Source organism: Oncorhynchus clarkii, chromosome 15 (genome assembly GCF_045791955.1).
Source record: "Oncorhynchus clarkii lewisi isolate Uvic-CL-2024 chromosome 15, UVic_Ocla_1.0, whole genome shotgun sequence".
NCBI classification, from domain to species: domain Eukaryota; kingdom Metazoa; phylum Chordata; class Actinopteri; order Salmoniformes; family Salmonidae; genus Oncorhynchus; species Oncorhynchus clarkii.
The window spans coordinates 23006608-23026216 of record NC_092161.1 but is presented as its reverse complement, the minus strand read 5'-3'; the positions used below and the strand labels follow the sequence as shown (position 1 = coordinate 23026216).

Genomic DNA, 19609 nt, shown 5'->3' with positions numbered 1-19609 from the left:
ATGGCACTCCCAGGACTCCATGTTAGACAATCAATGTGTGTTTTGTTAGATAAAGTTCATCTTTATGTCCAAATACCTCATTTGAAATTGGCGCATTATGTTCAGAAATGCATTGTCTCAAACAAACATCCGGTGAAATTGCAGAGAGCCACATCAAATTACAGAAATACTCATCATGAACATTGATGAAAGATACAAGAGTTATACATAGGATTAAAGATAAACTTCTTGTTAATCCAGCCGCTGTGTCCGATTTCAAAAAGGCTTCACGGCGAAAGCACACCATGCGATTATGTTAGGTCAGCTCCTAGCCACAGAAAACCATACAGCCATTTTCCAACCAAGGAAAGGTGTCACAAAAGTCAGAAATAGCGTTAAAAATTCATCACTTACCTTTGATGATCTTCATCTGATGGCACTCCCAGGTCTCTATGTTAGATAATAAATGTTTGTTTTGTTCGATAAAGTTAATCTTTATGTCCAAATACCTCCATTTTGTTTGCCCGTTTAGTCCAGTAATCCAAATGCACCAAGCGCGGGCACAAAGTCCAGACGAAAAGTGAAAAAAGTTCCATAAAAGTTTGTAGAAACATGTCAAACAATGTATATAATAAATCTTTAGGATGTTTTTATCATACAGTGCCTTGCGAAAGTATTCGGCCCCCTTGAACTTTGCGACCTTTTGCCACATTTCAGGCTTCAAACATAAAGATATAAAACTGTATTTTTTTGTGAAGAATCAACAACAAGTGGGACACAATCATGAAGTGGAACGACATTTATTGGATATTTCAAACTTTTTTAACAAATCAAACACTGAAAATTTAGGCGTGCAAAATTATTCAGCCCCTTTACTTTCAGTGCAGCAAACTCTCTCCAGAAGTTCAGTGAAGATCTCTGAATGATCCAATGTTGACCTAAATGACTAATGATGATAAATACAATCCACCTGTGTGTAATCAAGTCTCCGTATAAATGCACCTGCACTGTGATAGTCTCAGAGGTCCGTTAAAAGCGCAGAGAGCATCATGAAGAACAAGGAACACACCAGGCAGGTCCGAGATACTGTTGTGAAGAAGTTTAAAGCCGGATTTGGATACAAAAAGATTTCCCAAGCTTTAAACATCCCAAGGAGCACTGTGCAAGCGATAATATTGAAATGGAAGGAGTATCAGACCACTGCAAATCTACCAAGACCTGGCCGTCCCTCTAAACTTTCAGCTCATACAAGGAGAAGACTGATCAGAGATGCAGCCAAGAGGCCCATGATCACTCTGGATGAACTGCAGAGATCTACAGCTGAGGTGGGAGACTCTGTCCATAGGACAACAATCAGTCGTATATTGCACAAATCTGGCCTTTATGGAAGAGTGGCAAGAAGAAAGCCATTTCTTAAAGATATCCATAAAAAGTGTTGTTTAAAGTTTGCCACAAGCCACCTGGGAGACACACCAAACATGTGGAAGAAGGTGCTCTGGTCAGATGAAACCAAAATTGAACTTTTTGGCAACAATGCAAAACTTTTTGTTTGGCGTAAAAGCAACACAGCTGAACACACCATCCCCACTGTCAAACATGGTGGTGGCAGCATCATGGTTTGGGCCTGCTTTTCTTCAGCAGGGACAGGGAAGATGGTTAAAATTGATGGGAAGATGGATGGAGCCAAATACAGGACCATTCTGGAAGAAAACCTGATGGAGTCTGAAAAAAGACCTGAGACTGGGACGGAGATTTGTCTTCCAACAAGACAATGATCCAAAACATAAAGCAAAATCTACAATGGAATGGTTCAAAAATAAACATATCCATGTGTTAGAATGGCCAAGTCAAAGTCCAGACCTGAATCCAATCGAGAATCTGTGGAAAGAACTGAAAACTGCTGTTCACAAATGCTCTCCATCCAACCTCACTGAGCTCAAGCTGTTTTGCAAGGAGGAATGGGAAAAAATTTCAGTCTCTCGATGTGAAAAACTGATAGAGACATACCCCAAGCGACTTACAGCTGTAATCGCAGCAAAAGGTGGCGCTACAAAGTATTAACTTAAGGGGGCTGAATAATTTTGCACGCCCAATTTTTCAGTTTTTGATTTGTTAAAAAAGTTTGAAATATCCAATAAATGTCGTTCCACTTCATGAATGTGTCCCACTTGTTGTTGATTCTTCACAAAAAAATACAGTTTTATATCTTTATGTTTGAAGCCTGAAATGTGGCAAAAGGTCGCAAAGTTCAAGGGGGCCGAATACTTTCGCAAGGCACTGTAAATCTTCAATAATATTCCTACCGGACGATTCCGTTGTCATTAGAAAGGAAAGAGAATGAGCATCAAACACACGTCCACGGCGAAACTAAAGGCTTTCAGCCTGACCACTTGTTGAAACAGCTCTTATTCGATCCCCTTTCACAATACAAGCCTGAAACAACTTCTAAAGACTGTTGACATCTACTGGAAGCCTTAGGAAGTGCAATCTGACCCCATAGACACAGGATTTTGGATAGGCAATCACTTAAAAAAACTACAAACCTCAGATTTCCCACTTCCTGGTTGGATTCTTCTCAGGTTTTTGCCTGCCATATGAGTTCTGTTATACTCACCGACATTATTTTAACAGTTTTGGAAACTTAAGAGTGTTTTCTATGTAATTAGATGCATATCCTAGCTTCTGGGCCTGAGTAACAGGCAATTTACTCCGGTCACGCTTTTCATCCAAACTTCCCAATGCTGCCCCCTATCCCAATAAAGTTAAAACTACTTACTGGCCAAATTCAGGCCGTGAGCCTCCAGTTGGGGAAATCCTGCTGTAGTACATTCATTTCCTGGGTTTAGAGAGAGTACTTTTTATGGATCTTAGAACAGTTTGAGTTTGACATAAATTGACTTTAGACCAACACTAAGCTTCATCCCTCTCCTACATCTCTCTACCTTACTCTTCCCCTCCCACCCTCTCTATTTATGTACCCCTCTAAACCCCCCGCCCACCCCTCTCTTTCCTACCCTCCCTCCTTCAGTCATTCTCAGTGAGTGGTCAGAGTGGACCCCCTGCTCTCCGTGTGTGCCTGCCTCCTCCCTGCAGTCCTCCTCCTCTCCACAGGGTGGCGCTACAGCCCTGGTGTCTGTCCAGCGGCGCTACCGAGCATGTCTGGACCTGGACTCAGGCCAGCCAGTCTCAGGGGAGGAAGAGGGTGCACAGTGTACCGGGGAGCTGGAGGAGGAGAGGCTCTGCCCAGACCCCAATGCATGCAGAGGTGGGTGGTACTGTACACTAAGAATACACTACACTCAGTCAGTACTAAACAACTGGCATGACTCTTGACACTCTGCAGTATGATGATGATGATGACGATGATTACGATGTTCGTGCTGATGTCATTTCCTGCCCAGACCTGTGCCAGTGGAGTGTGTGGAGTGTATGGAGTGTGTGTCAGGAGCCGTGCAGCGGTGGGGTCAGACAGCGCCACAGACAGCCCCAGGCCTACCCTCCAGGACCCCAGTGTCAAAAACAGCAGACCCAGACCAAGAGCTGCAACACTGGCCTCTGTCCAGGTACACTTTAACCCTTTACTGGACATTTTAACTGGTTAACAATGTTCCTATACTGTATGTGCCTAAAACGTCTTACAATGTGGTCTCCAAGGAGAGAGTATTGATTGACTCCTTTCTTGTGTGATCTAGGCGAGCGCTGTGAGGACAGGGGGCGGGTCTACCAGGCGTCTTGTGCCAATCAGTGTCCCCGGAGCTGCACTGACCTCTGGGAGCATGTGCAGTGTCTGCAGGGAGTCTGTCACCCAGGTAATGGACCTATGACCTCATGTCACTGTGTCCCTTATATCAGTGTGACATACTGGCATACTTTGTGACTTTCAGTGTGCTACCCTAACAAGAAAAGGATATCCATCTGAACCTCTTTCTTTCTCCATTTTTATCTTCCCGGTTGTTCTCTCTCTCTCCTAGGGTGTCGGTGCCCAGAGGGCTGGCTGCTGCAAGGCGGGGACTGTGTTGAGGTGACGGAGTGTCGCTGTGGGGTTCCCATGGGCAACGGCACCCTGGAGATCAGCCCTGCTGAGAACGTCACACTGGACTGCAACACCTGGTGAGAAACCTGGTTAGGAACCTGGAGGATCTGGACTGCAACACCTGGTTAGGAACCTGGTTAAGAACCTGGTTAGGAACCTGGTTAGGAACCTGTAGTAGCCTCATATCCACACAGCCTCAAAATGATCAACACTAGAAATATCATTATTATAGGCCAAATCTTAATTTATGTGTAACTTTTTTTTGTACATATCTCCCACTGACATCAATGGAAGTTGTGTGTGTGGATCTCAAGTTTGAATTTGGCCATCTATCATTTCTTTCGCATACAAGTTAGTGTATACTATATGAGTACGGCTTAGTGTCAGATTTCCCCACAGTCATAATCAGAATATGATAATCTGACATGACCGATGAAGAACTTTAGGTTAAGTGACCTGTTGCATCTTGTATGGCCTATTTCGTGGAGGCATCTCCTCACAGAGACAACACCTATTGTTTTAGTCTACCTTAATAGTCTATTGACGCACAGGTGCATCAATCTAAGTAACATAATGCAAAAATATTCCTATCAAAATCTGTCAGTTTAAGCTAGAGATATCTAGTTTGTTTTGCATGGGCTGTGTCTCAATCCACCGCATTCGCCTGTGTTAGCCTTCCGCATCTGTGGTGGAAAGTGGCCAAGCTACATCGTGTTTGTCAGACCATGAGACATCCTGAAAATCGTTCTTCTCACAAAAACGTATCTCGCGTCCGAACGGTTTGGCCTAATATGACCACTCTGTGGAAAGACGAGACTCTCACAAAAACACAGCTGTTCTCTGTTTTGCTCTACGACCCCCACAAGGGTCACGGAACTCGTCTGAAGTTAACCTGGTACCAGTTCAAAAAATATATGGAGGTATGGAGGTAGTTTTGTGCCAACAAAACAAAAGGGGTTCAATCTGTGTCCAAAAGACTAAAATATTTCCTGAGCTTTCAAATATCTCCTTTATAGACACTTCAAAATCAAATAGCTATATGATCCATGGTGTGAACATTTTAAAACAGTTCCATATGCTAGCTTAGTAGAACCCCCGCCAAAAGGCTTAGACTTTTAGAGGTTAATTAACAATCTATCCATCTCTACTCTGTCCCTGTGTGCTCCAGTGTGTGTGAGAATGGCACCCTGGTCTGCACTGACCTGCTGTGTCCAGTCTACGGCCCCTGGGGACAGTGGAGCGCCTGCTCAGAGTCCTGTGGGACGGGACAGAGAATGAGGATACGTCCCTGCAATGACACAGAAGGAGGGCCACCCTGTGCTGAGACGGTCCACACTGAAACATGTGTGCTGCCCCCTTGTCCAGGTCAGTGACATACAACACATGATACCAAATAATATGACTGGTCCCAAACAGATGACCTGAAGATGGTCAACATTTAAACAAGTTGGAGTTGAGCTGTTTGCTAGTTGAATAAATTACCATTCTCTCTCTCTCTCTCTCTCGTTCTCTCTCTCTTTCTCTCTCTCTCTTTCTTTCTTTTTTTTTATTTTCTTTTTTTTTCCAGCTGGGTGTGTGTTGAGTGAGTGGTCATCTTGGAGTGAGTGCAGCGCCTCGTGTGGTGGAGGGGTGTCAGTGCGTATCAAGACCGTCTTACAGGAGCCCCAGCCCGGGGGACAGGAGTGTCCTACTCCCTTAGAACAACATACTGCCTGTCAAACCAACAGCTGTCTACCAGGTAACACACACAACACCAGGTAACACACACAACACCAGGTAACACACGACACCAGGTAACACACACGACACCAGGTAAAACAGATGACACCAGGTAACACAAAAACTTGAAGTTGAGCATGCTTTTATTTTTTAACTATACAGGTGGAAAGTAGAGACATATATCATCATACATACCTGGTACACTTAATAACTTACTATTAACACATTGAAGCACTGAACTGAAGCGTACTGGTCCTGTGTATTGACATGAAATATGTGTCCCTGTGCAGAGTGTCCATCCAGCCAGGTGTTCAGCCAGTGTGCTGGCTCCTGCCCCTACAGCTGTGAGGACCTCTGGCCAGAGAACCAGTGTGTATCTGGACCCTGTATCCCTGGATGCACCTGTCCCCCAGGCATGGTTAGTACACTCAGATATGGTCAGTACACTCAGGCATGGTCAGTGCACTCAGGCATGGTCAGTACACACAGGCATGGTCAGTACGTTCAGGCATGGTCAGGACACTCAGGCATGGTCAGTACACTCAGGCATGGTCAGTACACTCAGGCATGGTCAGTACGCTCAGGCATGGTCAGTACACTCAGGCATGGTCAGTACACTCAGGCATGGTTAGTACACTCAGGCATGGTCAGTACACTCAGGCATGGTCAGTACGCTCAGGCATGGTCAGTACACTCAGGCATGGTCAGTACACTCAGGCATGGTTAGTACACTCAGGCATGGTCAGTACACTCAGGCATGGTTAGTACACTCAGGCATGGTTAGTACACTCAGGCATGGTTAGTACGCTCAGGCATGGTCAGTACGCTCAGGCATGGTCAGTACGCTCAGGCATGGTCAGTACGCTCAGGCATGGTCAGTACGCTCAGGCATGGTCAGTACGCTCAAGCATGGTCAGTACGCTCAGGCATGGTCAGTACGCTCAGGCATGGTCAGTACGCTCAGGCATGGTCAGTACACTCAGTCATGGTCAGTACACTCAGGCATGGTCAGTACGCTCAGGCATGGTCAGTACACTCAGGCATGGTCAGTACGCTCAGGCATGGTCAGTACGCTCAGACATGGTCAGTACACTCAGACATGGTCAGTACACTCAGACATGGTCAGACAGTGACAGTCTGCTTATTGCTGAGTAAGGCACATTTCAATACAATGAGAAAAGATGTTATGTAGTTACCAGGTCAAGAGATGACTGTAAAGGACACTAATCTAATCTAACCACCACGCATCATCTATGTGTCACCTGATCGTCTTCCTTGAGCAGGTGCTGTACAACGGATCATGTGTCCCTCATGATGCGTGTCCCTGTTCTCCGCACTCCCTCACGGGGACACTGAACATGACCCTGGATGAGCCCGAAGGAGAGGTGGCCTCTGGGACGGTCTTACAACACCAGTGCAACACATGGTAGTCAACACCTCATTATTATTACTCATTATTACAGTTACTTACTAAAGCTTGTAGTATATCTTCAAAACGGTTGTAAAGATATGCAATCCAATTCCATGATTGGTAGATTTGATTGGGGATACTGTATGTAGCTTGCCTATTACATGTGTTAAGAAGACATAGCGGTTGATTGACAGATATACAGTTGAAGTCGGAAGTTTACACACACCTTAGCCAATTACATTTAAACTCAGTTTTTCACAATTCCTGACATTTCATCCTAGTAAAAATTACCTGTTTTAGGTCAGTTAGGATCACCACTTTATTTTAAGAATGTGAAATGTCAGAATAGTAGTAGAGAGATTGATTTAGTTCAGCTTTTATTTCTTTCATCACATTCCCAGTGGGTCAGAAGTGTACATACACTCAATTAGTATTTGGTAGCATTGCCTTTAATTTGTTAAACTTGGATCAAACATTTTGGGTAGCCTTCCACAAGCTTCCCACAATAAGTTGGGTGGATTTTGTCCCATTCCTCCTGACAGAGCTGGTGGAACTGAGTCAGGTTTGTATGCCTCCTTGCACACACAAGCTTTTCAGTATTTTCTATAGAATTGAGGTCAGGGCTTTGTGATGGCCACTCCAGTACCTTGCCTTTGTTGTCTTTAAGCCATTTTGCCACAACTTTGGAAGGATGCTTGGGGTCATTGTACTGATAGACCCATTTGCACACAAGCTTCAACTTCCTGACTGATGTATTGAGATTTTGCTTCAATATATCCACAGAATTTTCGTCCCTCATGATGCCATCTATTTTGAGAAGTGCACCAGTCCCTCCTGCAGCAAAGCACCCCCACAACATGATGCTGCCACCCCCGTGCTTCACGGTTGGGATGGTGTTGGGATGGTGTTCTTCGGCTTGCAAGCATCCCCCTTTTTCCTTCGAACGTTATGCTGGTCATTATGGCCAAACAATTGTATTTTTGTTTCATCAGACCAGAGGACATTTCTCCAAAAAGTATGATCTTTGTCCCCATGTGCAGTTGCAAACAGTAGCCTGGCTTTTTTATGGCGGTTTTGGAGCAGTGGCTTCTTCCTTGCTGAGCGGCCTTTCAGGTTATGTCGATATAGGACTCATTTTACTGTGAATATTGATACTTTTGTACCTGTTTCCTCCAGCATCTTCACAAGGTCCTTTACTGTTGTTCTGGGATTGATTTGCACCAAAGTACGTTCATCTCTAGGAGACAGAACGCGTCTCCTTCCTGAGTGGTATGACGGCTGCGTGGTCCCATGGTGTTTATACTTGCGTACTATTGTTTGTACAGATGAACGTGGTACCTTCAGACGTTTGGAAATTGCTCCCAAGGATGAACCAGACTTGTGGAGGTCTACAATTGTTTTCTGAAGTTTTGGCGGATATCTTTTCATTTTCCCATGATGTCAAGCAAAGAGGCACTGAGTTTGAAGGCCTTGAAATACATCCACATGTACACCTCCATTTGACTCAAATGTTGTCAATTAGCCTACCAGAAGCTTCTAAAGCCATTACATAATTTTCTGGAATTTTCCAAGCTGTTTAATGGCACAGTCAAATTAGTGTATGTAAACTTCTGACCCACTGGAATTGTGATGCAGTGAAATTACCTGTCTGTAAACAATTGTTGGAACAATTACTTGTCATGCACAAAGTAGATGTCCTAACCAACTTGCCAAAACTATAGTTTGTTGACAAGACATTTGTGTAGTGGTTGAAAAATGAGTTTAAATGACTCCAACCTTAGTGTATGTAAACTTCCGACTTCAACTGTACAGTACCTAGACCTGATATACTGTACAGTATTGCACATCTTTGGAATGTAACTGATCGTCTTGGCACCCAAAACCAGATCTTGCGTACGTGCTGGCCAGCTACATTTATGTACAGTATTTATGTCTGTCACATGAGACTATGTAATGGAGAGACTGTCAGATTCAGACATGAGTAAAGTAATTTAATCTTTCAGCCCAGGGTTTTGATACACAGCTTAAAGACTGAGGGACTGAGAGGCATGATTGTTTGATTAACTGCCTCTTTGAGTTTCTCATCTTTGGATCCTAAGGTATTTATCAATCCCTTTCTCCCTCTCTTCCTAAGTGTTTGTCAAGGAGGAGTATTCAATTGTACTGAGGACCCATGCAATGGTGAGTGTAGCTCTTCAACCATGTTTAAGTAGCTGTGTACAGTGTTGACCTGATACAGAAGCCAGTGCATGTAGGAAACTAGAAATCTGCTCTGCCAGCAAGTGCCAGCATGTGGCATATGATAACTCTGTAGTTTCCCACTGTAGCAAAATTATCAAATTAAATGATATGTCCCCTACTAGACTATCAACTACCGACTATCACCAAAGGATTTCAGTGCCCGAATCCCTCTGTGAAATGAACCTCTTTTATAATGGGCAGTATGTGTCAGACCAAACATATCTTTCCCTCCTCTTGCTTTCTTTCTCACACACTTTCTCTTCCTCTATGCCTCTCTCTGCCTCCATCACTCCTTCACACACTTTCTCTTCCTCTATGCCTCTCTCTGCCTCCATCACTCCTTCACACACTTTCTCTTCCTCTATGCCTCTCTCTGCCTCCATCACTCCTTCACACACTTTCTCTTCCTCTATGCCTCTCTCTGCCTCCATCACTCCTTCACACACTTTCTCTTCCTCTATGCCTCTCTCTGCCTCCATCACTCCTTCACACACTTTCTCTTCCTCTATGCCTCTCTCTGCCTCCATCACTCCTTCACACACTTTCTCTTCCTCTATGCCTCTCTCTGCCTCCATCACTCCTTCACACACTTTCTCTTCCTCTATGCCTCTCTCTGCCTCCATCACTCCTTCACACACTTTCTCTTCCTCTATGCCTCTCTCTGCCTCCATCACTCCTTCACACACTTTCTCTTCCTCTATGCCTCTCTCTGCCTCCATCACTCCTTCACACACTGTCTCTTCCTCTATGCCTCTCTCTGCCTCCATCACTCCTTCACACACTTTCTTTTCCTCTATGCCTCTCTCTGCCTCCATCACTCCTTCACACACTTTCTCTTCCTCTATGCCTCTCTCTGCCTCCATCACTCCTTCACACACTTTCTCTTCCTCTATGCCTCTCTCTGCCTCCATCACTCCTTCACACACTTTCTCTTCCTCTATGCCTCTCTCTGCCTCCATCACTCCTTCACACACTTTCTCTTCCTCTATGCCTCTCTCTGCCTCCATCACTCCTTCACACACTTTCTCTTCCTCTATGCCTCTCTCTGCCTCCATCACTCCTTCACACACTTTCTCTTCCTCTATGCCTCTCTCTGCCTCCATCACTCCTTCACACTTTCTCTTCCTCTATGCCTCTCTCTGCCTCCATCACTCCTTCACACACTTTCTCTTCCTCTATGCCTCTCTCTGCCTCCATCACTCCTTCACACACTTTCTCTTCCTCTATGCCTCTCTCTGCCTCCATCACTCCTTCACACACTTTCTCTTCCTCTATGCCTCTCTCTGCCTCCATCACTCCTTCACACTTTCTCTTCCTCTATGCCTCTCTCTGCCTCCATCACTCCTTCACACTTTCTCTTCCTCTATGCCTCTCTCTGCCTCCATCACTCCTTCACACTTTCTCTTCCTCTATGCCTCTCTCTGCCTCCATCACTCCTTCACACACTTTCTCTTCCTCTATGCCTCTCTCTGCCTCCATCACTCCTTCACATGCTTCTCTTCCTCCATGCATGTCTCCAGTGGACTGTGAGTGGGGTAGTTGGTCAGAGTGGAGTCAGTGCTCAGTGAGCTGTGGTTCTGGCCAGCGGAACTCCAGGCGGACCGTCTTCCAGCCTCAGCAATACGAGGGGGCAGAGTGTGAGGGCCCGGCCCAGCGTACGGCACTATGCAGGGCCCCTGATTGTGGTGAGTGTCTGAGGTCTAGTATGTAGGCCCTAAGTGAGAGACTGGGGCTGCATTTCATTCTAGGGCAGTGTTTTCCAACCCAGTCCTCTGGGACCCCTATTCGTTGCGCATAAAGGTAACTGCCAAAATAAAGGAAACCCCAACATAAAGTGTCTTAATAGGGGGTTGGGCCACCACGGGCCGCCAGAACAGCTTCAATAAGCCTTGACATAGATTCAGCAAGTGTCTGGAACTCTCCTATAAGTGTTCAATTGGGTTGAGATCTGGTGACTGAGACACACACACACTTTAAACCCCCTATTCTCCTTTCAGACTCCTCTTTCAAAGTCACTGAGATCCTTCTAGCCATGGTAGCCAGAATAATGGGCAACGAGGCATTTTTAGACATGACCCTAAGCATAATGGGATGTTAATTTATTAACTCAGGAACCACACCCGTGTGAAAGCCCCTGCTTTCAATATACATTGTATCCCTCATTTACTGAAGTGTTTTCTTTATTTTGGCAGTTACATGTATTTATTCTAATGCAGCACAAACACCACTTGATGTTAAGCTGATTTGTTGAATCAGGTGAGTAGGAGCTATAATTAAACAATGTCACTGTCTCCCCCTCTCCTATTTCTTGTTCTTCCTACAACTCTCACTACTTACCCCTGCCCCTCCCCCTGTAGCCTGTCCTGATGGAGAGAGATGGAGGAAGAGTGTATCGGAGGCTCTGTCTGTGTGTGAGAGGAGCTGTGTAGAGATCTACCTGACCTCCCCACTCAACTGCAGTGCCACCGAGGGGTGTATGTGTAAGGAGGGGCTCTACCGAAACGCAGAGGGCCTGTGTGTGATCCCCGCACTCTGCCCGTGTGAGGACCAGGGGGTGCTGAGAGAGGTACACACACACACAGACAAACAAACAAACTAGTATGTTTATGTACACTTACATACACCCACAAAGTTACATCAAAGAGTACAATTATATGCACCTATGCACATAAACAGACACCAGACACACACACACACACACACACACTAGACACACACACATACACCAGAACACACACACACACACACACACACACACACACACACACACCAGAAACACACACACACACACACACACACACACACACACACCAGACACACACAACTAAAGGGCCCAACATAAACTCCTATCCCTCCTACACTGCAGATTGTACCTTATTGTCTTTCCTCCATTGGACTCTCACTCGCATCCTTCCATTCCATGTCTGTTTACCTGCACTCCTTTCAATGCCTTTGTGTGTTCATACATAAAGGAGGGCTAAGTAACGATGATGGATTGTGTGAGTTGTGTGTGTGTGTGTGTGTGTGTGTGTGTGTGTGTGTGTGTGTGTGTGTGTGTGTGTGTGTGTGTGTGTGTGTGTGTGTGTGTGTGTGTGTGTGTGTGTGTGTGTGTGTGTGTGTGTGTGTGTGTGTGGAGGGATGAGTAACGATGACGGACATGTCCCATGGGCCACATTAAAGTACAATGGCCCACTATCAATAACGCAGGGAACTGTTGAAAGCTATTATAGTGCTACAGAAATTAACCACCTCTTTAAAGACGCATAATAGGAATATTTAATGAGAATATATTATAGGAAGGATTAATCATGTGATGACAGGGGGTCGGTTTCTCCTCTTCCTCTTTAGTTGTCGTGAATAATGTCCATGAAGATCTTGTAGAGCTCTAGAAGTGTCTTCTCTTGTCCTTATAGTCCCAGAAACTCTCTTGGAGTGTGCCTCAAATGGCACCCTATTCCCTATGTCGTGTAGTCCTCATATGGCTCTGGTATAAAGTAGTGCACCAAATAGAGAATAGGGTGCCATTTGGGATGCATTATAGACCTCAGGTTTCTCTGCTACAGTACAGTAGACCTGGGTTATAAGCAGCCACCTCAATCATTAGTGGCAATAGCACTGTAATAGCCACTGCAAATGCAGTATATTTATTGTCTGTGTGTGTGTGCTTGTGCATGCGTGTGCGTGCATGCATGCATGCTTTTATGCGTGTTTGTGTGTTTGTGTGTGTGCGTGCATATGTGTATGTGTCTCACAGGCTAGCTCTGAATGGGAGGAGGGCTGCTTGGTGTGCCGCTGTGTGAACGGGCAGAAGTGGTGCCAATCAGGATGCCCACTGCTGCAGTGTGAAGAGGTGAGAGATAAGAAACAGCACTTTCACGGACATCTCAGTTATTCTTACAGCTGGAGAAATTCACAGAAAACGCCAGAAGGTTTGGGGGGTTGTGTGAGTTACAGCCCAGAGCTAAATCGATATGAAAGTACTTAAACAAAGTAGTCAATATTTTTCCCTTTCTCAGTTGACTGTTCTCATGCCCTTTAAATAACTGGTTTCACCCTCACCTCCAGATTAAGAGGCTAGCGCTAGTTGGCTATCAATAGATACCTCTCCTTGAAATAACTGGTTTCACCCTCACCTCCAGATTAAGAGGCTAGCGCTAGTTGGCTATCAATAGATACCTCTCCTTGAAATAACTGGTTTCACCCTCACCTCCAGATTAAGAGGCTAGCGCTAGTTGGCTATCAATAGATACCTCTCCTTGAAATAACTGGTTTCACCCTCACCTCCAGATTAAGAGGCTAGCGCTAGTTGGCTATCAATAGATACCTCTCCTTGAAATAACTGGTTTCACCCTCCATTTTGCCCCCTCCCTTTTTTAAGTAACTACAAAAATAACACTTACCTCCCCTTTGTTTCAATGTTTTTGTTGTTTTTTTGTGCAAGACAAAGCATAACATGCCACCTGGTGGCAGACAAGGCACATAACATCTATGAACAACAAATTCAAACAATAAAAGATAAAACAATACTAACAAACAATTCACAAAAGCACAAAGGGCAATAATAGTGATATTGTCAGTTTGCCCCTTTACGACACCGGCAAAGTTGTGATGTGAGCTTGGGCAAGGAAAATTAAACAAAATGGGTGCATCTATCGGACCTGCATCTACCCTTTACAAGAAAACTCCACCCAAAAGCTATCTTTTGGTTTTGGTTTCATTAGTCCATTGTTGATATACTGTAGTCCCTAAATGTTTTTCACGTCAGCGATCAAGTTTTCAAGATACTGTATATAACTGCAAAACGCAGCATCATATGATGCAAAATGCATCATACCAGCTGTATTCCTGTATTTTGAAAGTTATATGTCTTCGATACTCACTGACATGTAAAACATTTTGGGACTATATCAATGGACTAATGAAACAAGTACCAAAAGGGTGGAGTTTTCCTTTAAATAACTGGGGATCACACTTACCTCCACTTTAAATAACCAAGGCTCCCACTTACCTCCCCTTTAAGTGGCAGAGCTCAAGTTCAGCCTCCCTGGGGCCGGGGCAGGCCTGGAGCAGTGCATTGTGGGGGGCGTGTTGATGCACTTGCTCCTGTCAGCAGACCTCTCCTGGAAGATGATGATTTATTCCTGGAACAGCTTTATTCTATTCTCAGAGCGAGACATGATGGGGACTCAATTAGTAAGCTAAGACAGTGACAAGTCTTTTCTCCTTTTCCTACCCTCTTGTCTGCCCTTGGCCCTCTCCTCTCCTCCCATCCCCTTTCGTCCTCTCCTTTCCTCCCATCCATTCTCTTCTCCCCTCTCCTCTCCTCCTCTCCTATCCTCTTATATCAGGGGGAAGTGAAAGTGGAGGAACCAGGCAGCTGCTGCCCAGTTTGCAGGAAGGAGTTCCCTGGTAAGAGTTCAACATAAACAATGCTTAGTCCTTCTCTTCCTGTATTTATACAAATATTTAGTGTGAAACATAGTGCTTTAGGTCCTAAATTGCCCACAAGGCATGTACAATAAGACAGCATTTATCTCTTTCAATGTTGTATAATGGCACAGTTGGTGAGGGGGCATTGAAAGTCAATGTGCCTTTGGAGCTCTCTCTCTCTCTCTCTCTGTCTAGAGCTCGCTCTCTCATTCATTAACTCAAAACAAAACCCTCTTTTATTTTCTCAACTCCCCATGCTGCCCACATCATTATCCTCTTCCTCCACCGCTCCTCTTAATCTCTCTCTCTCCTTTTATCTCCCTGCCCTGTCCTATTTCCTCCTCTCATCTTACCAGGGGAGCCCGTAGCGGAGTGTCGCCGTTACACGGAGGTCAGGAACATCACTAAGGGAGACTGTCGTCTTGACAACGTGGAAGTCAGCTACTGTAGAGGGCGCTGTTTGTCCAAAATTGACGTCATTTTGGAGGTTTGCTGATGTTGCCGGCTTTCACCCACTCTTATGCACTGGGCTGGGATGCAGTGTTGCAGACAGAAATGTAATATGTAGAGTGGACCTGATTCCCTATCCTGTAAGACAGAGAAGAACCATGTCTATTCTACAATACATTTCTATGGGAATTTTCTGTAATGTTGCAATAGTCCCCATTTGTGTGTTTTTCTTCACCAGTTGAATGTAGAGGTATTGCCACTTCATCCAGAACAGAGAGATCCTAGACCAATCATCCCAGTGATTTTTTGTTTTACTCTTAAACTCCCGTCGTAGAAAAATAATGTAATGGCATCACTGTGAAAATGTGAGCAAGTAAAAACAAACATGATCTCTGCGAAATGTTTCACTACCTTCCGTTACCATGGTAGCGAAATAGCTGTTGATTGGTGTCAGTTTCAGAATCGAACTCCCACCTCTCTCACGCGTGCGCACCCTTCCTTTCTCTACCTCTCTGTCCCTCTCTTTCTCCTCCTTTTCCCCTCCTTCCCTCTCTCAGGAGCCTTACCTCCAGTCGCTATGTGACTGCTGCAGCTACCGGTTGGACCCTGAGAGCCCCGTGCGCTTCCTTAGCCTCCTGTGCGACAGTGGGGAGAGTGAGCCCGTCGTCCTGCCTGTCATACACAGCTGTGAGTGCACCAGCTGCCAAGGTGGGTAGAGTACACTCTGACGCAAACATTGACCCCTGCTTATCACCTCATCAGTAGCCTCTTTAAACCTCCCCCACACCGACAGACAAATGCATAGCCTACAGTACATGACCAGACACGCACAGACACACAAGCTGATGTGCACACACAAACGAACATACATGTGCAAACAAACACACACTCACTCACACACACACACATACACACACACATACACACACGCACACACACACACACACACACACACACACACACACACACACACACACACACACACAAACAGCCCTCCACACACACACTCTCTCCCACCCACCCACTTCCTGCCAGCGCCCATGCTGTTAGTCATGCTGTCTATCAGTCCATCACGCCCAACCGTCATGGCCACTCTCTCTGTCACTCACACCCAGTTGCAGTCCCACTGTCCCTCGCTGTCTCTTCCGCTCTTTGTCATTCTCTGTTAATGCACTTTAAACGCCATGATGACTGCATCCCCACGCTGAACGTACTGTATGTTTACGTTTCCCAACATGCATAATTCAATCAGGACCCCAGTTACAACAACCAAATATTGTAGTAATCCATAATCAACCTGGCTGATTGCATTAGCTAATTTGATATTTATATCACAAGGCAATTTACAGCGCTCAGATTCTTCAATAATATAGTTGGGATGGCATTGCCTGCTGACAGATTTTTTTATTGGGCAATTCCATGTTTAACATGTGTAATAAAATAATGTATATAATACATTCTCAGTGAAGACTACATTTCACCCTACCCCTTTTTCTCCCCAATTTCATGGTATCCAATTGGTAGTTACAGTCTTGTTCCATTGCTGCAACTCCCGTACAGACTCGGGAGAGGCGAAGGTCGAGAGCCATGCGTCCTCCGAAACCCGACCCTGCCAAGCCACACCGCTTCTTGACACACTGCTGTCTGAACCCGGAAGCCAGCCGCACCAATGTGTCGGAGGAAACACTGTGTCAGCGTGCATGCTCCAGGCCCGCCATAATAGTCGCTAGAGCTAGATGGGACAAGGATATCCCGGCCGGCCAAACCCTCCCCTAACCTAGACGATGCTGGGCCAATTGTGTGTCGCCTCATGGGTCTCCCTGTTGCGGCCGGCTGCGACACAACCCGGGATCGAACCCGGAACTGTAGTGAAGCCACAAGCACTGCGATGCAGTGCCTTACGTGCTGACTTCACTGCATCGCGCGCATGTTTATTTTGTCCACCCACACCAGACACGATCAGGACATGTAGGTTGAAATATCAAAACGAACTCTGAACCAACTATAATGATTTAGGGACAGATCGAAAAGCATTAAACATTTATGGAAAATTAGCCAGCTAGCTAGGTAATTTGTTCTGGGATATTGACATTGGGTTGTTATTTTACCTGAAATACACAAGGTCCTCTACTCCGAAAATTAATCTACAGATAAAAAGGTAAACCGAGTTTGTTTCCGGTAATCTCTCCTCCCTCAGGCTTCGTCTTCTTCTTCTTTGGACTTTATATGGCGATTGACAACACACTTTAAGGTGCATTATCACCACCAACTGGACTGGATTGTGGACCTCAGTCCATCTTTCAATTACCCACGTGGGTATATGCTCCTAAAAACCAACGAGGAGATGGGAGAGGCGGGACTTTTTTATGGGAGAGGCGGGACCATTTTACATCTGCCGATGTCACAAAATGCAATACAGAAACCCAGCCTAAAACACCAAATAGCAAGCAATGCAGATGTAGAAGCACGATATATGATAATTTGGCATTGTTATTACAAAGCAATTATCTTCAATACCTCTTATTTCATGGGTGTGTTTGCATTCTTTTCATACACAGGGGGAGATCTGTCCAGACGCTGAGTGTGTGTGTATAGGCCTAGTGTGTGTGTATGCAGAGGGACAGACAGACAGACGGGTGGACAGACCAGGTGTCCTGATTTCCTGTGGTCCATAGTCATTATATGACTGGATCAACTATCATAGAGTGCCTCCTGAAACTCTCAAATCCTTTACACTGTATCAACAATCATAGAGTGCCTTCTGAAACTCTCAGATCCTTTACACTGTACAGTGTTTTGCTACTTTTCTAATAAATCACTAGTGGTTTTTATTAAAACATTTCTGTTTCAATGTATTATTCTGTAAAATATATATATATATATATATTTAAAGATGATGTAATATTATGTTTGCTGCTGAATGTGACATCTATACCAGTAGATTTGGTAAATATATGCACATATCCTTTGCATGTCTCTGTAAAGATTGGCGTGTAATATTTAAACAAGAGGTCTCAGAGAGAAAGAGAGAGAGAGAGAGAAAGCGTTTCACAACGGAAGGCAGGCTGGAAGAGCTCACTGGGGGACGCTTACACGAACGAGACTACCGCGTGACTGTGTCCTCTCTCCTGACTAAATAAGGGAGTTGGAACGAGAGGGAGGAAGCTTGCAGCCCCGCGGAGCGCTATTGATCCCCCTCCACTTCACATTACCGCCTTAATAATAAAAAAAAACATTAAAGTCTATCAGGACAGCATGTGTTATTGTGTGTTTCTTGTTGTATTTAGTTAAGAGGATACTGTGTATCGGTTGGGAGAGTTGAGCTTCATGCTGTAAAATAACATCAAAGTGGATCAGACAGTACTAGCAACATGCATGCTGCACGCGGAGCGCGCCCTTTGTCTTTCTCGCACTTGTGACGAAAGGGGAACCCCACATCCAGTGCTCCTGCATAGGCAGTGACGTGTCTGCTGGTCTGAAGCCTCCTCATTATGAGACAATTGAGGGTGAAGCCCCAGCATCCTTCCATGAAATGAACAAAGCGCACAGTCTCAAAAAAGCGCATTTTGTCAAAGAGGTGAGTCAACGCATTGGATTTTCGATTGCAATTTCACCTTTAATGTGGAATGAGACTCACAGCCTCACAATGAATAACGACTGTAGTGTGTGTGCCAGTTCGGTTAAAACCTTAGCCCACGCATTGATGTCATGTGGGTTAGCCTACACCTGTGAATGTAAATGCAGCTGCACCTGTGTGGACTGTCACAGACACCTAACCGTTTGACAACAGAGGCAGCTGTTTGTATTAGCCTATTTTAAACCAGATGTTGTTAGCTCTCTGTAGTTACAGCAGGCAGTTCTTCAGAATAGTCGCATCTCTTTCCCTTTGTTAATTCGCCTGCGCTGCTTCTATGCTAGATGGGCTGAATTAATGTAGGATATTTATATTATTGACCACATAATTATCAAAATTATGATTATATGTAATGGCTGACGAGGTTGTTCTTTGTATTGTCCGCCAATATTTCAACAGTTCTATTTGCCGACGACGAAGGGTTAAAGAGGCGCAGTCGCCACCACTGGTAAGCAGAAGTCATCAATGTTGAGCGCACAGACCACTCTCCTCCAGAGCGATCACATCTCAACGAACTATTACGGACGTTACCCTACGTTTTCTTCAACTAGACTACTGGTTTCTCTCTGTTGCTTCCATCGGGTGCACGGAAACAGGGAAGAATAAGGCCAGGAGGAGAGAAAAAAGGACGCAACTATGGCAAAACCAAGGTTCCTTGGCAGGCTGACCGACTCCCCCTCCCCAGAGTCTGCAATGACAAATGACAAGAAGT

At 45.1% G+C, this 19609-nt stretch overlaps 1 protein-coding gene across 1 annotated transcript in view; it reads left to right on the top strand.

Moving 5' to 3' along the window:
- The window catches only part of LOC139366823 (SCO-spondin), a 77838-nt gene extending 59736 nt beyond the window's left edge, over positions 1-18102 (top strand). The window contains exons 95-110 of the mRNA XM_071104517.1: positions 3008-3244; positions 3381-3542; positions 3672-3788; positions 3951-4089; positions 5181-5377; positions 5580-5750; positions 6022-6149; positions 7015-7157; positions 9277-9323; positions 10904-11068; positions 11741-11949; positions 13138-13233; positions 14732-14792; positions 15170-15300; positions 15821-15971; positions 17822-18102. Of these exons, the coding sequence (XP_070960618.1) occupies positions 3008-3244; positions 3381-3542; positions 3672-3788; positions 3951-4089; positions 5181-5377; positions 5580-5750; positions 6022-6149; positions 7015-7157; positions 9277-9323; positions 10904-11068; positions 11741-11949; positions 13138-13233; positions 14732-14792; positions 15170-15300; positions 15821-15971; positions 17822-17844 (2177 nt within the window). The 3' untranslated portion in view covers positions 17845-18102. The remainder of the gene's footprint in view (positions 1-3007; positions 3245-3380; positions 3543-3671; positions 3789-3950; positions 4090-5180; positions 5378-5579; positions 5751-6021; positions 6150-7014; positions 7158-9276; positions 9324-10903; positions 11069-11740; positions 11950-13137; positions 13234-14731; positions 14793-15169; positions 15301-15820; positions 15972-17821) is intronic.
- Positions 18103-19609: the final 1507 nt, after the last annotated feature.